Source organism: Scardinius erythrophthalmus, assembly GCF_964197995.2.
Source record: "Scardinius erythrophthalmus genome assembly, chromosome: 9".
In the NCBI taxonomy this organism is placed as follows: domain Eukaryota; kingdom Metazoa; phylum Chordata; class Actinopteri; order Cypriniformes; family Leuciscidae; genus Scardinius; species Scardinius erythrophthalmus.
In genome coordinates this window covers 16,197,588-16,214,586 of record NC_138229.1, presented here as the reverse complement: position 1 = coordinate 16,214,586, position 16,999 = coordinate 16,197,588, and the positions used below count along the sequence as shown (strand labels likewise).

The window sequence follows — 16,999 nt, the reverse complement described above, 5'->3', positions numbered from 1 at the left end:
TTCGATTTTTGTCAAGGGAATCAGCGTGATGCTAACTGCCGATTGGCCTACAAAGTGACATGATACCTGCACCACTCTAAAAACCACTATGTATATATATATATATATATATATACTGTATATATAGGCCTGTCACGATAACAAATTTTGCTGGACGATAAATTGTCCAAGAAATTATCGCGATAAACGATAATATTGTCGTTCTGAGACCATTTTCATTTCATATAATTATAATGGCATAATAATGCAGGTACACCTTTTCAACGATCTATAAACTTTTATTTCTAAAGAATATTAAACATTGAAAACGGAAAACATTTTAAATATCCCAAAAAATGAACAAAACAACCAAAAACAATGAAAGCAATGGACTCTTAGTGTCTGTTAACAAAATAAATGTCTGTTAATAAATAAAATGAAACAAAATTGCACTTCAAAAAATATTAAACATTAGGCTTTAGACATTATTAAATAGTGATACATTCCATAACAGGCAAAACTGACAGTTAGGACCTTTGTAAACAAATAAAAAAAAGCCTCAACAAGCCATATCGCACAATTTTGCACTGTTACTCCTGTTACTTTGTCCTCCTGTTACTTTGTCAAGTGATTGTGTACTGTCGGGAAGGCATGCTACGCACTGAAAATACTTGGTTAGGATTAGGGGTGAGGAGTGCGTGCGTATTACACGCCATAAAGAGCGTATCATATGCACGCAAAAACTATTTTTGGCGTATAAATGGCACGAGAAATAACATTCGTGGTATAGATACGCATTTTCATGTGATCGGGCTCGCTGTCGCAACTCACAACTAGCGTCTTCTCTCTCTCCCGGCAGTAGCCGCAAACACTCCCGCCGGCGCTTTCCCATACAAAGACCATGTGACTGAGCGCCGCGGCGCCGCCTCCCCACACAAAGACCATGCAACTGACAACAAGAGGGTTCACTCCTCCTATACGCTAAAGAACCGAGCGAGAGTGGTCATCCAGTCTCTTTGGTAGAGAGAGAGAGACGAGGAAAACAAACAAGCATGCAAATGGAATTATCGCGGCCGGAAAAATTATCGAGCTCGTTTTTTTTTATCGTGCGATTAATCGACTTATCGACTATCGCGACAGGCCTATGTATATAGATATAATTCTCATCTCACACATCGTTGATCTGCTTTCTGCTTCTTCTTTTTTTGCAACAGGACGTTTTCTAACATACATATCTTACCTTTCAAGCAACGTGGAAGGAAAATGACTAACATGAAAAATAAACTTATACAGCCATGATATCTTTGTAAGCACAGTCTGTTATTTTTTGGTCTTTTTATTTAAATTATCATCAAACACACAATATAGTTCTTATTCACAGTGATTAAAGATTATTAAACGAAAAGATTGAAAAATGACTGCACAACCACCAAACAGGTGGCGATATGCACTAAGTATGTAGAAAGCCATTAAACAAAAGAAGAAGAAACTAGCATCTGTTTCCATGGTGACTCGTCAATTCTTCGCTCTGTTGACAATGTCTTGTTGTTAACTGTAAACATACTTATTTTGTAATTATTTAAGTAATTACTTCACGACCGCTAAAACAGTATGTTCTATAGTATGAATGTGTGTAGTATGAATGCAATCTGGACATACTACATTCACCATGTTGTCATTATCATGTGACCTACCAGCGTCAGTTCCCTTTCAAGGGAACTCCCGTTGCGTCGAGAAATGACGCTATGGGGAACGCTTTGCGTGATGACGTCTTGAAGCACATGTAAAATCAGTCCAATGGTGTGGCGGAACGTCAGAGGCGGGTGACGTCACGTACCAGGAAGCTATAAAAGCCGGCCCGAAACAGAAAACGAAAGCTTTCTGAGTCTTCAGTTGCGCTCTGTGTTGAATCTGTCCGTTTATTTGGTGTTGTCTGTCTATATATATATATATTATTCAGTATGGCGAGCAAGCAGCAGTTTAGAGTGTGTGTCCATCCCTGCCCGCGTTATTTAACGGGAGGTGACACACACACTCTTTGTGTTGTTTGTTTGGGAGAGGAGCATGCCCAGTCAGCACTCGAGGGTGGTGACTGTGTGCATTGCTGTGCGCTTCCATTGCGGACGCTCCGATCCCGTTTGGCTCGGTTCAATCCCGACCACGTTCCCCAGGGCTCGGGTCCCGCCGCGGCTGAGGCTCGGCGGCGATCTCAGACCTGGGGTTCGCAAATGGATCTGTCAGTGGATGTTGAGACGGGCTCTGCCTTATCTCAGCCTCTTACTGACAGATCCAGTGCCTCTCATCAGGGTGTGGAAGCACGCGCTGCGGTTTCTTCCCCCCCGATGGAGGCACCAGTACTGCAACTATCCAGCTCTGAGGAGTTGGATGTTGTGAGTATTGATGCTGAGTCTGAGGATTCGCCACCTCAGTCTCATGCGTTTGAAGAATTGCTTGATGTTATTACTAGAGCTGTTGACAGACTTTCAATTGAGTGGCCAGAGGATAGGCAGGACGTTCGTTCGAAAAGTAAGCTCGACGAACGCTTCCTGCCATCTCGTGCGCAGCCCCAGCGCAGGAGTCTTCCGTTTTTCCCCGATCTCCACACCGAGGTGTCGAGATCGTGGGGGAAACCAGTTTCATATAGAGTTTTTACACCAAACACATCCCACTACTCTTCTATTCACAAATATAAAGAGCATGGTTATGGGGAGATGCCGAAGGTGGAAGAGACGCTTGCGAGCTATCTCTCTCCAGCAACGGCATCTTCCCTAAAGACTCCTACACTTCCTTCTAAACCAGTGAAAATGACATCTTCACTGGTTCATAAATCATATGCAGCCGCTGGTCAAGCAGCAGCGTGTCTGCATACGATGTCCATTATGCAGGCCTATCAGGCTGAATTGCTGGGTGATTTAGAGGAGGGCGGGGGAATTGGTCCAGATACGGTGGCTGAACTACGCAGAGCCACAGACCTGTCTCTCAGGGCCACCAAGGAGACCGCTAAATCAATCGGGCGGTCTATGGCAGCCCTGGTGGCCACTGAGAGGCATCTGTGGCTCAATCTGAGTGACATAAAGGATAAAGAAAAGCATGTTCTCTTAGATGCTCCGGTCTCCACTGTTGGTTTGTTTGGCGATGCTGTTAACAGTGCGGTTGCTAAATCTCAAGAAGCTTCTAAACAGGCAGTTGCGCTTCAAAAACTTCTCCCCCGTCTTTCATTCTTTGAGGCTGCTGAGCGGGAGCAGCCTCACTCCTCTAAAAAGAGCGCTGAACATCGTGCCACTCAAAAACAGAGCGTGTCCTCCCGTGCTCCCCCACAAAAATCACGGGGACACGGAGGGCGCGCTCAAACCCAGCAGTCTTCGAGGGGTAGGACGGATCTGCGGACCGTCATTACCGCCAAGAAGGCTGCTGGGAAAAAGTCCTGACGTCCGAGGGCTCAGGACAAATGAGGGTAGTCCCCCCCGAAGCAGAGCGGTTAACACCTCTTTTTACGGTGCCCGTCTCTCTTCGGTACCCTCAGGGGACCGTTCTGCCAACCCTGCCGCCTCCGGTGTTACAGGGCGCAGCGGTCTCCGGCGAGCATATATCTCAAGGACCACCCGGAAACGTAGTGGCCTCGGGATGCCCGCCCCCTCCGAGGAGGGTGTTAGAGCAGTCTGTTCGGTCGTTCCCTGCCGGTGCGCCGTTACAGGGCGACGAATTGACTACTCAACAACAACGAAATCCAGAAACCAGTCTCGAGAGGCTGGTACCTCTAGTAGAATCTTTGACAGCGTGGAAGCTACTGTCGAATGTTTCTCGTTGGGTCCTGCAGACCGTGGAAAAAGGGTATCAGATACAATTCAAAAAACGCCCACCTCGGTTTATGGGGGTCCTGCCCACAGTGGTGGGCCCCGAGCAGGTTCTGGTTATGGAACAGGAAGTAAACACTCTGTTAGAGAAAGGGGCCATAGAATATGTACCTCCCTCCAACAGGGAAACCGGATTTTACAGCCGGTATTTCATAGTTCCGAAAAAGGACGGGGGATTGCGTCCCATTTTAGATCTTCGAGTTCTGAACGAGTCAGTCATGCAGCTCAAGTTCAAAATGTTAACATTGAGACAGATCGTGCCACAGATCAGGTCCGAGGACTGGTTTGTCACGATAGACCTCAAGGACGCATATTTCCATATTTCCATCCGTCCGTGTCATTGGAAGTTCCTGAGGTTTGCTTTCGGGGGCAAAGCATACCAATATCGTGTTCTTCCATTCGGCCTAGCTTTATCACCCCGCACTTTCACCAAATGCATGGATGCAGCTCTGGCGCCGCTGCGCCTCCAAGGTATTCGCATCATGAACTACATCGACGATTGGTTGATTTTAGCTCAGTCGCATCAGTTGGCGGTTCAACATCGAGATGTTGTTCTCGCCCACATGAAAGAGTTGGGGTTACGGCTGAACGCCAAGAAGAGTGTGCTTTCTCCACTCCAGAGGACCACTTTTTTAGGCGTAGTTTGGGATTCAGTGTCGATGCAGGCGCGCCTGTCACCGCCACGTATAGAGTCCATCCTTGCAGCTGTGAAAAGTGTAAAGCTAGGCCAGCTACTCACTGTCAAACAGTTCCAGAGACTGTTGGGTCTCATGGCAGCAGCGTCCAACGTGATACCTTTTGGACTGCTACACATGAGGCCCCTGCAGTGGTGGCTCAGGACCAGGGGGTTTTCCCCGAGGGGCAACCCATTTCGCACAATCAGGGTCACGCGGCGATGCTTACGTGCCCTGGTTATGTGGAAGAAACCTTGGTTCCTGTCCCAGGGCCCAGTGTTGGGAGCTCCTTGTCGTCGCAAACTGCTAACGACGGATGCTTCCCTCACGGGTTGGGGAGCGATCCTGGAGGGTCGCTCAGCTCAAGGTCTGTGGGAAGACCATCATCGTTCCTGGCATATCAATCGCCTAGAGATGTTAGCTGTCTTCCGAGCTCTGAGGAGCTTTATCACAGATCTCAGGGGACACCATGTGCTAGTACATACGGACAACACGTCGGTAGTCGCCTATATCAACCACCAAGGGGGTTTGCGCTCGCGCCCGTTATCCAACTTGGCACGCCATATCCTCTTGTGGTCCCAGGGGAAGTTACTGTCACTCAGGGCAGCTTACATCCCCGGGGTCCAGAATTTAGGAGCAGACACTCTGTCGAGGCAGGGGCCGAGGCCCGGGGAATGGAGGCTCCACCCCGAGGTGGTGGAGCTGATATGGAGGGAGTTCGGCCAAGCACAAGTAGATTTGTTTGCGTCTCGAGAGACTTCTCACTGTCCACTATGGTTCTCCCTCACGCATCCAGCTCCTCTGGGACTGGATGCTATGGTTCAGACGTGGCCGAGGCTACGTCTGTACGCCTTTCCCCCAGTGGCTCTGCTCCCGGGAGTTCTGGAGAGAGTTCGCAGGGACCGGGTTTGCCTGCTTCTTATAGCCCCGCGCTGGCCGGGCAGAGTATGGTTTCCCGATCTGGTATCCCTCCTCGACGGGCATCCTCTGGAGTTACCCGTCAGGAGAGACCTTCTGTCCCAGGCAGGGGGCTCAATATATCACCCCCGCCCAGAACTGTGGAACCTGTGGGCTTGGCCTCTGAGGGGGCCCAGCTCATAGAGTCAGGTCTCTCAACTGAGGTTGTTGAGACCATTCTACAGTCCAGAGCTCCCTCCACGAGGAAACTTTATGCCCTGAAGTGGAGAGTCTTCACTTCTTGGTGTAGTGACCGTCGGTTGGACCCAGTTAACTGCCCAATTGGTACAGTGCTGGAGTTCCTGCAAGACCGGTTCACGGCAGGTCTGACCCCGTCCACTTTAAAGGTTTATGTGGCGGCCATAGGTGCTTACCACATTCCTTTGGGTGGAATGTCTGTGGGGAAAGACCCTTTGATATCTCGTTTCCTTCGTGGCACTTGGAGGCTGAGGCCTGCAGTTCGCTCTAGGGTTCCGCCATGGGACCTGTCCATTGCATTACAAGGCTTGTCCCTGGCCCCCTTTGAGCCCATTGAGGAGGTTCCTGAGAAGTTTTTAACTCTGAAAGCTCTTTTTCTCCTTGCTATTTCTTCTCTCAAGAGAATAGGGGATCTTCAAGCATTGTCAGTTGCTCCGTCATGCTTAGAGTTTGCTCCGGGTATGGTTAAAGCGTTTCTTCATCCAAGACCGGGTTATATCCCCAAGGTCCCCACTAATGTGGTCAGACCTGTTGTTCTGCAGGCCTTCTGTCCTCCTCCCTTTCAAAATGCTGACCAGGAGGCTAATAATTTGCTTTGCCCTGTGCGGGCATTAGACGCATATGTCCACAGAGCTGCCCTGTGGCGTAAAAGTGATCAATTATTTGTGTGCTTTGGGTCCCCTAACAAAGGAGGTCCAGTGTCTAAGCAAAGGATGAGCAAGTGGGTGGTCGAGGCTATCTCACTTGCTTATGAGGCGGCTGGGCAGCCTTCTCCTTTGGCTGTCCGGTCGCACTCGACGAGGAGTATGGCGGCCTCTAAGGCCCTTATTTCAGGAGTTTCTTTACAGGACGTCTGTGATGCGGCAGGCTGGTCCTCACCGCACACTTTCGTCAGGTTTTACTCTCTGGATCTAGACTCTGCTCCAGGGTCTCATGTTTTGTCTTCCTAGTGCTGCTCTCTAGATTTCACACAGGACAGACATTCGTAGCTATGGAGGCGTTGGTATAGACGTTCCCCATAGCGTCATTTCTCGACGCAACGGGAGTTCCCTTGAAAGGGAACGCCTCGGTTACGACTATAACCTCGGTTCCCTGAAGAGGGAACGAGCGTTGCGTCGCCTTGCCATATCTCCTTCATGCCTGTCAGCTCGACTTCAGACTTTTACGAAGCTTTCGTTTTCTGTTTCGGGCCGGCTTTTATAGCTTCCTGGTACGTGACGTCACCCGCCTCTGACGTTCCGCCACACCATTGGACTGATTTTACATGTGCTTCAAGACGTCATCACGCAAAGCGTTCCCCATAGCGTCATTTCTCGACGCAACGCTCGTTCCCTCTTCAGGGAACCGAGGTTACAGTCGTAACCGAGGCGTTATGTGCATTCACTGACATTCATAAATCCTCTCCCGTGGCCTCATGGGATGGTAAAATGTCCATTGTATGCACACTTCAGAATCTCGCCGGAAGAAATATGGGTACTTTTAGCCTACTCTTTTATGACTACAGTAAATTCGGACATACTTCTTTTGTCACATACTGTTTTTCACCTACTATAAGTTCCAGTTCATATGGCTACGCGGAAGCGATAAATAATTCTGTATTATAAAATTTTAAGGCCAGACAATAAATTTGTTCTGGTCAATTTGTAAAGAAAGACTACACGCCTGTGCACATATATATTCAAATGCGCATACCTATAGACTAAACACGTAATATGCATGTGCACGCTGTCAGCGTTTTCACAGGTTTGCGTTTTTGAAGTTTGCGCAGAGATAACCTTTTTTCAATTCTATTCAAGGCTTGCACCTTGGAACCTATTTCAGGGTTTGCGTTCTCGAACCACCAGGCGCTGTTGTTGTGCGAATGAGCGGGACGGAGCACGTTAAAGTCCCCGTGAACCGGAAGTTGCAAACGACTTTTCTCCAGTGTTATGACGTATTTCCCAGTGAAAAGGAATATTGAACAGAGGGCAGGGTTTTACTCTAGCGCTCCTCCTCTCCATCTCTGCTCATAGCAGACTAACGGTTTTTAGGGGAGTGGTTAAGCGTTGCCCAAACCAATTCCTCAAACCTACGTCATCAGAGAAGGTCCTCCAATGCAGAGGGGAGGGGCATTTTCAGATTTTGATTAAAGATTACCATGGTAAAAAAAATGTTTTTTAAATATTTTCTTGCACGGATTAATTGTTCACCACAAGACTAGTAATATGCGCTAACAAAGTAAATAGGGTCAATTTTGATTTCATGGGGACTTTAAGGGTTTTCTGTTAGAACAGTGTTGTGTTAGCGGCCCCTAAGTTAACAACTAATGATCTTTGCAATGGATCTTTGCCTACTCTATGAATCAATCAAAACTAACTTTAGCTGGACAATAACTTTATTCTAGAGCTGCTGTAAAGCCAAAACAATCTCTGTTACTTTCATTTCCTATTATCACTGTAAAGCTGCTTTGAAAAAATCTATATTGTTAAAAGCACTATATAAATGAAGGTGACTTGACTTGACATACCTACTATAATATTACGGATACCTTAATTAGCTGGTTCAGGTATGTTTAATTGGGGTTGGAGCTGAACTCTACAGGACAGTGGCCCTCCAGGAGCAGGATTGGACACGCCTGGCATACCCTGATCCTTACCCTAAACTGAACCGATAGCATTAACAAAAGCAAAATTGAGATAAAAATGCATTTGCTGAAGTAACCACGCCATTTTAGCTAGCTTCTATAAGTCTTTGATCTCTTTTGTGTTTCACTGCAAGTGCAATGTAGTACCAGGCAAGCTAACAAGCAAGTTTCTTACACCAGAAAAGGTGCATCATGGAGCTAGTTATGTGATGCCAACATGAATTAGTTTACAAATCATGTGCTATGGTTAAAGTGTTGTGAGGTCATAACATAAGCTACAGAACTATTGTGAAAGGAACTGTGCGAAAATAAGTCTAGCAATCGATTATAATGCCCCTGTAATCATTATTTGTCTGAAAAGGAATAAAAGTTGTCGGTGTTTTACTGCTAACAGTAGTCATTTATATAGGTACGTTTTTTTTGGAGTTTTGCAAAAATGTAATAAAAGGCATGTTTTTCCAGAGGGCCTATACGTTGCATAATAGAGCTACATTCCATTGGAAATCAAACTCAGGAATTACAGTTTTAAAGGCATTCTGAATTCAATTCCCTCTAAACCACAGACTTTTACTTAAAATAAAACTGCGGTTCTAGAACCGTATTAAAATATGGCCTTTAAATTGATGTAGCAAACATCTCTATAAAAGTAAATGATTGGTGCCATGGAAAACAGTGCACAGGCTAAATTCAATCTTTTAATGGTCGTCTGTTGCTGTATAACAGTTCAAAGAGTAAGCTCTTCATGGCAGAAAGGATATGGCACTTACCCAGTTAAGCATTTATTTAGAGACTCCATGCGGGGAAAAGATTGCTTCTTCTTTTTATAATTCATATAAGAACATTTACATCTTGTTAAAACATTGAGAGAGTGAGAGAGAGAGAGAAATGATATTAAAGCTCCAGTATGTGACTTTGGTATTTGACCACAAGAGGGCGCAGTTTCCAACAATAACAAAGGCGAAGCTTGATGACGCTATGAAGGAGGTGACGATGGGAGATGTGGTTTATAATGCGTTTTCACCATCTAGCGATGTATCTAAATGGAATTAATGAATCATGATCACGGATGAGGTAATTTATTCGTTTTTGTATTACCTGTATGTCTTATCGTATTATTTTATGTCATCATAATTAATGAACTGCAAGGGACGTGAAATGTTATGCTATATTAGGCTATCCCGTTACAACATACAGCTATTTGTCAAATGATTTGTTTGGTTAATGTTGTACAGTTTTACGTTTTTTATGGTTAATGCCGTGTTGTTTAACGTGTTCAAACCAATATCTAAAAGTAAATTTGAACGAACATTTGCAAGTAATGACTAAATATTTTTTTTAACATCATCTCCGATTGTAATTGTACTGCCATAATCTCGGTCACCACACGTGATAAAAAGCCTTACCAAAGTACAAAGAGCAATATAACTTTGTTTATAAGTGCTATTATTGACAGTTGCATGTCTTACCTGTCTCAATACACTCGCGAGAGAGTCTCTGACAAGTCCAGACGCGCAGCTCTCTCCATCTCGAAAACGCCTGCCGATATTTATCCGGGTTTTATTCCTCCGTTTGTCACACAGTCCGTGACTCCGCGTGTATCCGAATATGGACGCTTTCGTTTTGTTGGCACTTCAATACTCGCCAAAGAGTTCGTGATCCATAACAGCTATAACCATACAGTCTATGGCTATAACGCTTTAACCACCACTTCCGCATTTTACCATGCGATATTCCGGTGATGTGGGTCATATTTTTTATTTTATTCCTTTTTTTATTCTTTGTCAGATGTCTTTATTGTTTATTGTGATAAGAAAAAAACCTCAATAAAGTTGTAAAAAAAAAAAAAAAAAAAAAAATCCGGTGTGGTGGAATATCCTATCACATGGTCCACACCGGAAAGAAGGATAGAGAGAGCGGACATTGCGTCACTGAGGCGCGACATTTCTTTTCCGGGACGGCCAGTTATTTAAAATCGGAATTTCTCTGAAATAAAAAATCTTTGGAGACTTTTGAGATATTGTAAGTACATAACTGGAGGAAATATATCACACTGTGCAAGTTATTTTTGGAAATTTTATTACAAAATCCCTACATATTGGAGCTTTAAGAGTATAAAGATTATGTTTAATTTCACGGCCACACCGCCCATATCTGACTCTGTAGAGAATCATTCGCCACATACAGAATCCTCTCTGCAATATTTCATGCTGGCATCTCACGCTCATAACTGAGCTATATTGTCTCTCATAGAAATGGATGCAGTCAAACTATTTACATTCAGCACTTTGGTTCTGGACATTGATACCTCTCTCTCTCTCTCTCAAAAAAACAAAACAAAAAAACATCCCACTATGGCAATGCATGGAGGCTAAAGGCAGGATTCTGGACTGACCCCTCTGAGATTAAATCTTATTTGTACATTATTCATGAATTGCTGGATGTACAGGCAGAAATGGCCGAGATACAATTTCAGTCATTTGATGTTTACAGCGTGGTAAAGCTGTCTGACTACCTGCAGCACAGAAGTGTAGTTTAAAGATGGGATGGGGTAAATTGACTGCAAACAGAATCAAGAACAGAGCTGAAATGTCCTGAAATAGCATTCAGATGTGTTTTAAGTTGACTCAGCGACTAGTACGACGCCAACGGATACCTCAAACTCCAGGAGTTGTATTCGCTTGACAACATGCCATTTTCTTTCAGAGCATGCTAAGTAAATAACTACAGGCTGAAATTAATTAATGCAATGATTTCACAACAAATAATTGTTTTTTGCCTCTTTCCTGCAGCATTACTGTGTTGATTTTTTTCTTCAAAGAATGCTAATGAGGATTGGTTTTCAAATGTTTGTCTGAAAAACCTCCCATTTTATTTCGGCGTGCAGAGAAAGCCTGAAAGTAGGTCACATTTTACATGTTTCTAGTAAAGCAGAATCGTATCTGAGGAGCAAAAAAAAAAAAAAAAAAAAGGCTGCTTGTAACTGTTACAGTAAAGAATCTGAGACCTGTGTTGATGGTAAATGTGCATGTTATCAAATTTGCTAATGGAAAACAAATAGTAAAAACTGGAATCCAAAAGATGGCTGGATTAGATATATAGGTACGTTCACTTTGAAATGAGTGTATTACAAAACATACATTCAGTAGATGGTTAGAGCCATGGTAAATGATTTTCATCTCATGCCTTTGCACAGAAAAATCTAATAGCTTTCTCAGTCAGCTGTGCACATAAACAAGAATGAAACCATGACGGCTGGAGCTATTTTAATCAGAAATATATTAGATTGTAGGATAAAAAAAAAAAAAAACTTCAATCTCTAAACTCCAAATACAAAACAGTGAGATATTAACCCAAGATTTATATCTCACATATCCATGAGATAAAAAGGTGACACTATTTAATAACTTTTTATATCATCAATTTTTAAGCAGTACATCATATGCTTCAAAGATAACTAGTTAATACTGATTATTGTACAAATTAATGTAATATTTATAACTTTATATATACACTACACTTCAGAAGTTTGGGGTCAATAACAGTTTTTTTTTAAATAAATGAATACCTTTATTAAGCAAGTACACATTAATTTGATAGTGACAGTAAAGATATTTACAATGTTACATTTCAAATAAATGCTGTTGAATCCTGAAAAAAAAAGGTATCACGGTTTCCACAAAAATTAAGCAGCACAACTTTTTCAACATTGATAATAATAAGAATTTTTTTTCAGCATCAAATCAGCATATCCAAATTATTTCTGAAGGATCATCTGACACTGAAGACTGGAGTAATGATGCTGAAAATTCAGCCTTGCCATCACAGAAATAAATTACATTAAAAAACAAAAACAAAAAACAGAAAAGAGTTATTTATTTTAAATTGTAATAATATTTCACAGTATTACTGTTTTTTTTTCTGTATTTTTGACCAAATAAATGCAGCCTTGGTGAGCAAAGGAGACTTTTAAAAACATAAAAAAAAATCTTACCAACCCCACACTTTTGAACAGTAGTGTAAAGTATGTAAATATTTTATTTATGACTTAATTCATGAAAATTATTATAAAGTGTCTCAAAAAACAAAACAAAACAAAAAAACATTGTAAATTCAGGCAGTTTAGTCATAATAAATCATGAAATACAGAAATATTCAGATAGTTTATGCCTTCTCAAAAGGGAGGCTATGCCAGTTTACATTGGGCTGTTGTGATTGATTAGACGGCCTTCACTGTCTTGACAATTTGTTGAAGGGTGAAAACCGATTCCTGTCTTAGACATTAAGATAAACAACTCATATTTACAGACTCCCTGTGATTTCCATCTTCTGAATTTAGTGAGAATGTTTTCCCCCTTTGCAGTTGAGTCACATATATATATCGTGAAAGACTATGTGAAGGTCCTATAGCTCTCCATGACAACAGCATAAATTGCACTTTTTTATTCTGTTTTTTTTTACCTCGCACTGTAAAAGTTGCTCCTCATATATTGAGCGATCCATCTTATCTTGACAGAAAACTGATCTTTTTTATGTTGATGCATATATGCAATTTTCACAGACATTTCCACACATTCCAATTTTATATAAAAAGCAGTAATAAATGCTCTGTGTTGTCAAAGGCTGTAATTCTGTGGCTGTTTGTGTTGACAAATGCTACAACCCAAGCAACTTAATCAAGAACACTTAAGCAGTACATGTACAGTTATTCAAAGCTGAGTGGAAATAATTGCCTCTAGATGTAGAGATACTAAAATGAATTCATGTATTACAGTTACGCCTCGTCACATCATGTCTATGTGACTAATATGTCTAATAGAAAAGCAGGAAAATGTAGTAAAACAAACAAAGCTATTGAATCAGGTGACGTAAATGTAACTCTGTATTTGCACATAGATGACACGTAATGCACTCCTCATATAATACTTCAATTAAAAATGGACATTTACAGAGGAAAAAAGAAAAAAAGTGTTTCCTGCTTTTTTCATAAAGCGAGAGACATACAGCCAAGTGTGCTTTGATATCAGAACAGAGACTTCACTTCATAAGGCAATTGTTTTGTGGTGAAGTGTGTGTATGTGTGTGTGTTTTTTTTTTTTTTTTGGTCTTTGCACTTTCAAAAAGTACAAATGCGGGTGTTTATCAGTATATATCCAAGAAGCAATGTGAAGCTTTTCACGTTTTGAATGAGATGAGCAGTATTTACAAAGCGGCCAACAAACCTTTTCAAAACAATATTGTAAGCGTATACCATAACTTTAAGGTTGCCTTCTCAAAAGAGATTTCAATAAACATTAAAAAACCTGTAATGAAATTTAGCCATTCAGTTTGCTTTCATGTTTACCTTTTGGTTTAGCCATATCTCTGAATACAAAGAAATTTATATCCAACATTCTGGCAATTCAGTCCCACATTAAATACAGATATACAGATCTCACAATACAGGATTTGTAACTCCAGATAGAATAGAAAAGCAAGAATTTGAATCTTTGCTGATTGTTATAACTGTTGGACCACTGTGCTCCGATACTTTACATCAGAATAGACTTCTTATTGTTGATTCTCCATCTCGAACAATGACATCACCAAGAATAACTACAGCACCTGCACATACTGTACGTGCTAAGAAACCGTAGGTATATATTCTGACTTAAAATGTTCTTTTTCAAGGTTCATAGGCAGTCCACTTAGGAAAAACCCTCATAGTCTCAAAAGGAACCCTTATTCAAAGACACTATGTGGGTTTGACTGTAGGCTAGATCCAACAAGGTTTTCCCAGCAAGGGAATATTCTGGCAACGTACGGCTTCCGCATGGTATGCTCCTATCTCGGTTACAATCAAAAATTCTGCTTCTTACAATTGCTGCCCAAAGGAAGAGGGTTCAAAGACAATCTCATCCACAATTATTTACATGTAGACTGACAATAAATTTATTTTTCCTTTCTCTCTCATCACATTTACAAATACATTCTCACTGGCAGGCACAAATGAACAACAGAGGCTCATTTGAACTAACTGCACAGCTGGCTGAGTTCTGGCTCTGTGGAGTTGGGGAGCTTGGTGTTAAAACTCTGGAGTGCTTCCCGTATTCGCACCACCTCGCTGGACGAAAGCTTGAGCCTGTGCCTCAGCAGGCAGGAGAAGAGGTCCAGCTGCTGGGCTCCCGGTGGAGAGAGCCGGTTGATGCGGTCCCTCATCTCCAGAAGCATTAGGAAGGCCGCATCCTGGGATCCCTGCGTGTACGGGTAGTCCAACTGCAGGATCAGGTCCTTGATCCCCTCTGGATCAAAGTGCATGCTGTAGCCAAAGACCTTCAGACTGTTGATTTTCATGTAGCCCAGGTTGGCCGAGTGGTCATCCAGGTCCAGCGGCTCGTAAAAAAGCGTCTCATTGACGGCAGGATCATCAGTGATGATGCGACTGCGCAGGTAAATGTGCACCGTTTCGAAGAACGACTTCCACTTGCTGCCAAGAGCGAGGGTCCAGTTATAGCACTGGAGTGAGGCATCCAATTTAGTTCTTTCCCAGTCTGGGAAGTCCTGCTGGTTGACGGGCATAAACCAGCTCTCGGAGTGGCTGCCCCCGAAGGGGTTTACATAGATAGCAGGCACGGGTTCCAGAGTGCTGTTCTTGGTGGAACAGATCTGGAAAGAGATCCCCATCAGCATGTGGATGAGGTTGGACTTGTTCTTGTTGCTCTTGAGAGTGAGCAGCATGCGCTTCCTCCACGCCGGGTTGAACCAGCTGCCCAGGCGCACGTCGTTGCTTATGTAGATGGCATGGACCTCCATGCGGCTATCGAGCCTTTGGAGAAGGTAACGCATCTCTGTGTCTGGCATGTCAAAGTCAAAGTTGATGTAGTGGTCCAAAGAGTTGGCGATGTTGGGGCGACAGAAGCCCATATGGAGGATGCTGCCTGGGAGGCATGTGCCACAGCGGGTGATGTTGTCCGGGGCGCAGGACAAGCAGAGGGTCCCCTCACCCACCCTACATGGCACGGAGCCCTGGCAGACGGCGCGTTGCTCTGTGGCACAGATGCAGCCCTGCAGTTCCTCAGAGAAGGTGCCGTGCACACCATGCTCGCTACAATACAACAGAGACTGGGCTTTGTTGAGCCAAAAACCCAGAGGTCTGCAAGAGAGAAGGTAATAATTACAGACAAGATTAGTTCCTGAAAATGACAGGCTAGGATTTACTAAATGAAGATAAAATCGAAAGATTTCTGGGCTTCGTTGCCATGAAAAATTGTTCAGCTAACATGTTAAAATTGTTCAGTCAGAACTTGACATCAGCCTTATTTTCTTTGTGGTAAATGAGGCATTCATTTCCTCTTGCTGATTGATACGAATATTAATTGAGTGCTGATGGCCTGTTCTTTGACAAATGCAAATTGTTCTTAACTAGTAGAGGAAGTGAGTCCTAAAAGCCTTTGGGGATGTGTGTGAGGAGATGGCACATTCTTTTCATTCTTTTTTATCCAATTTAGTGAGAGACAATTCACTTAAATAAATGCTCTCCATTATCTTCCAACTCACTTCACAACTGTTGACGCATACTTAATGCCATGCATAGATAAATAATTTCTCACATCACATGCCCTTTCCGTCGGCTGCCTCCCTGTGGGATTTCATTTAATCTGGCCTTCCTTTTGTCCTGGACTCTCGAGTTTATTAATGATTTTATAAATCCACTAATGTAACATGTTCTTCTTTTTCATGAGAGCATTTGATGTCAAGATGCAATTCAGGCGGTAAATAAACCACTAAGAAGTGCTCATTTATTCATGTTGACTCAGAGAATTGCATCTTGGTTCAATAATTAAGAACTGGTTGAATCTTCTATTTTGGTGAGAAATCTCTCAGAAATTAATTGTATGTTAAAAGATTTTTTTTTTTTTTTTTTACCATTCAAACAAACTGAAAATCTCATAAAACAAATAGAACTGCATTTCTGAAATTACTAATTGTGACCATCTCAGACTTGGCCAGACATAGCAATGGGGAACATCAAACTTACATAGCTGACTGTTTGTCATTAAATTAACCCTAGACTTCAAGCTAAAAAAAAAAATACGAATACAAGGATTGTCTTTTGTCGTTTTAAAAGTTTTTTTTTGCTAAACGTATGACCAACAAATATGTAAATGACATTACAGAGGCTCACATTCAAGATTTATAAGAAACACATGGAATATCAAGCCATTTTTTTTAAATTGAAAAACCTCCAAAAATCGCATTCTAGGGTAATAAAACTTTTGTTTATGAAACTAACGAAGCAACAAAAATGATTCCACTCTCAGTTTGGGTTAATTCTAGTGTGTTTTTCCTTGTGCAGTGCAGATGCAGGTGGAAGCCGTCTATGGAGTGAAAGTCTTCAAGTTGAAGGATGCTAACTACAACCTGTCCCTCGCGTGGAGCTCTTGATTATAGTGTGTGCACGCTGACCACTCTTCAGAAATATTCACTCTATGCAGGCACCACGAGGCACAACGTTCACTCACTTTAATATTATCCAGCCTTATTTCTCATCTCTCTTTGTTTTTCCCACAAATTCAAATATCCAGCAACTTTTTCTTTGCATAATCAAAAATAATTGTCCTGTAAGAACAACATCTGAACCACACAATAGTGCAGCTTCAATGCCTCTAAGCCATAGTCTAAATAAACCACACAATGTTGTATATACTAAGAGTGAAACAGCCAACTGTCTTATACTG

General features: G+C 42.5%; 1 protein-coding gene across 1 annotated transcript in view; it reads right to left on the bottom strand.

Annotated features, from left to right (window-relative positions):
• Window positions 1-11,842: 11,842 nt before the first annotated feature.
• Window positions 11,843-16,999, bottom strand: part of brinp2 (bone morphogenetic protein/retinoic acid inducible neural-specific 2) — a 96,926-nt gene continuing 91,769 nt past the window's right edge. The window contains exon 8 of the mRNA XM_081373336.1: window positions 11,843-15,414. Coding sequence (XP_081229462.1) covers window positions 14,295-15,414 — 1,120 coding nt within the window. The 3' untranslated portion in view covers window positions 11,843-14,294. The remainder of the gene's footprint in view (window positions 15,415-16,999) is intronic.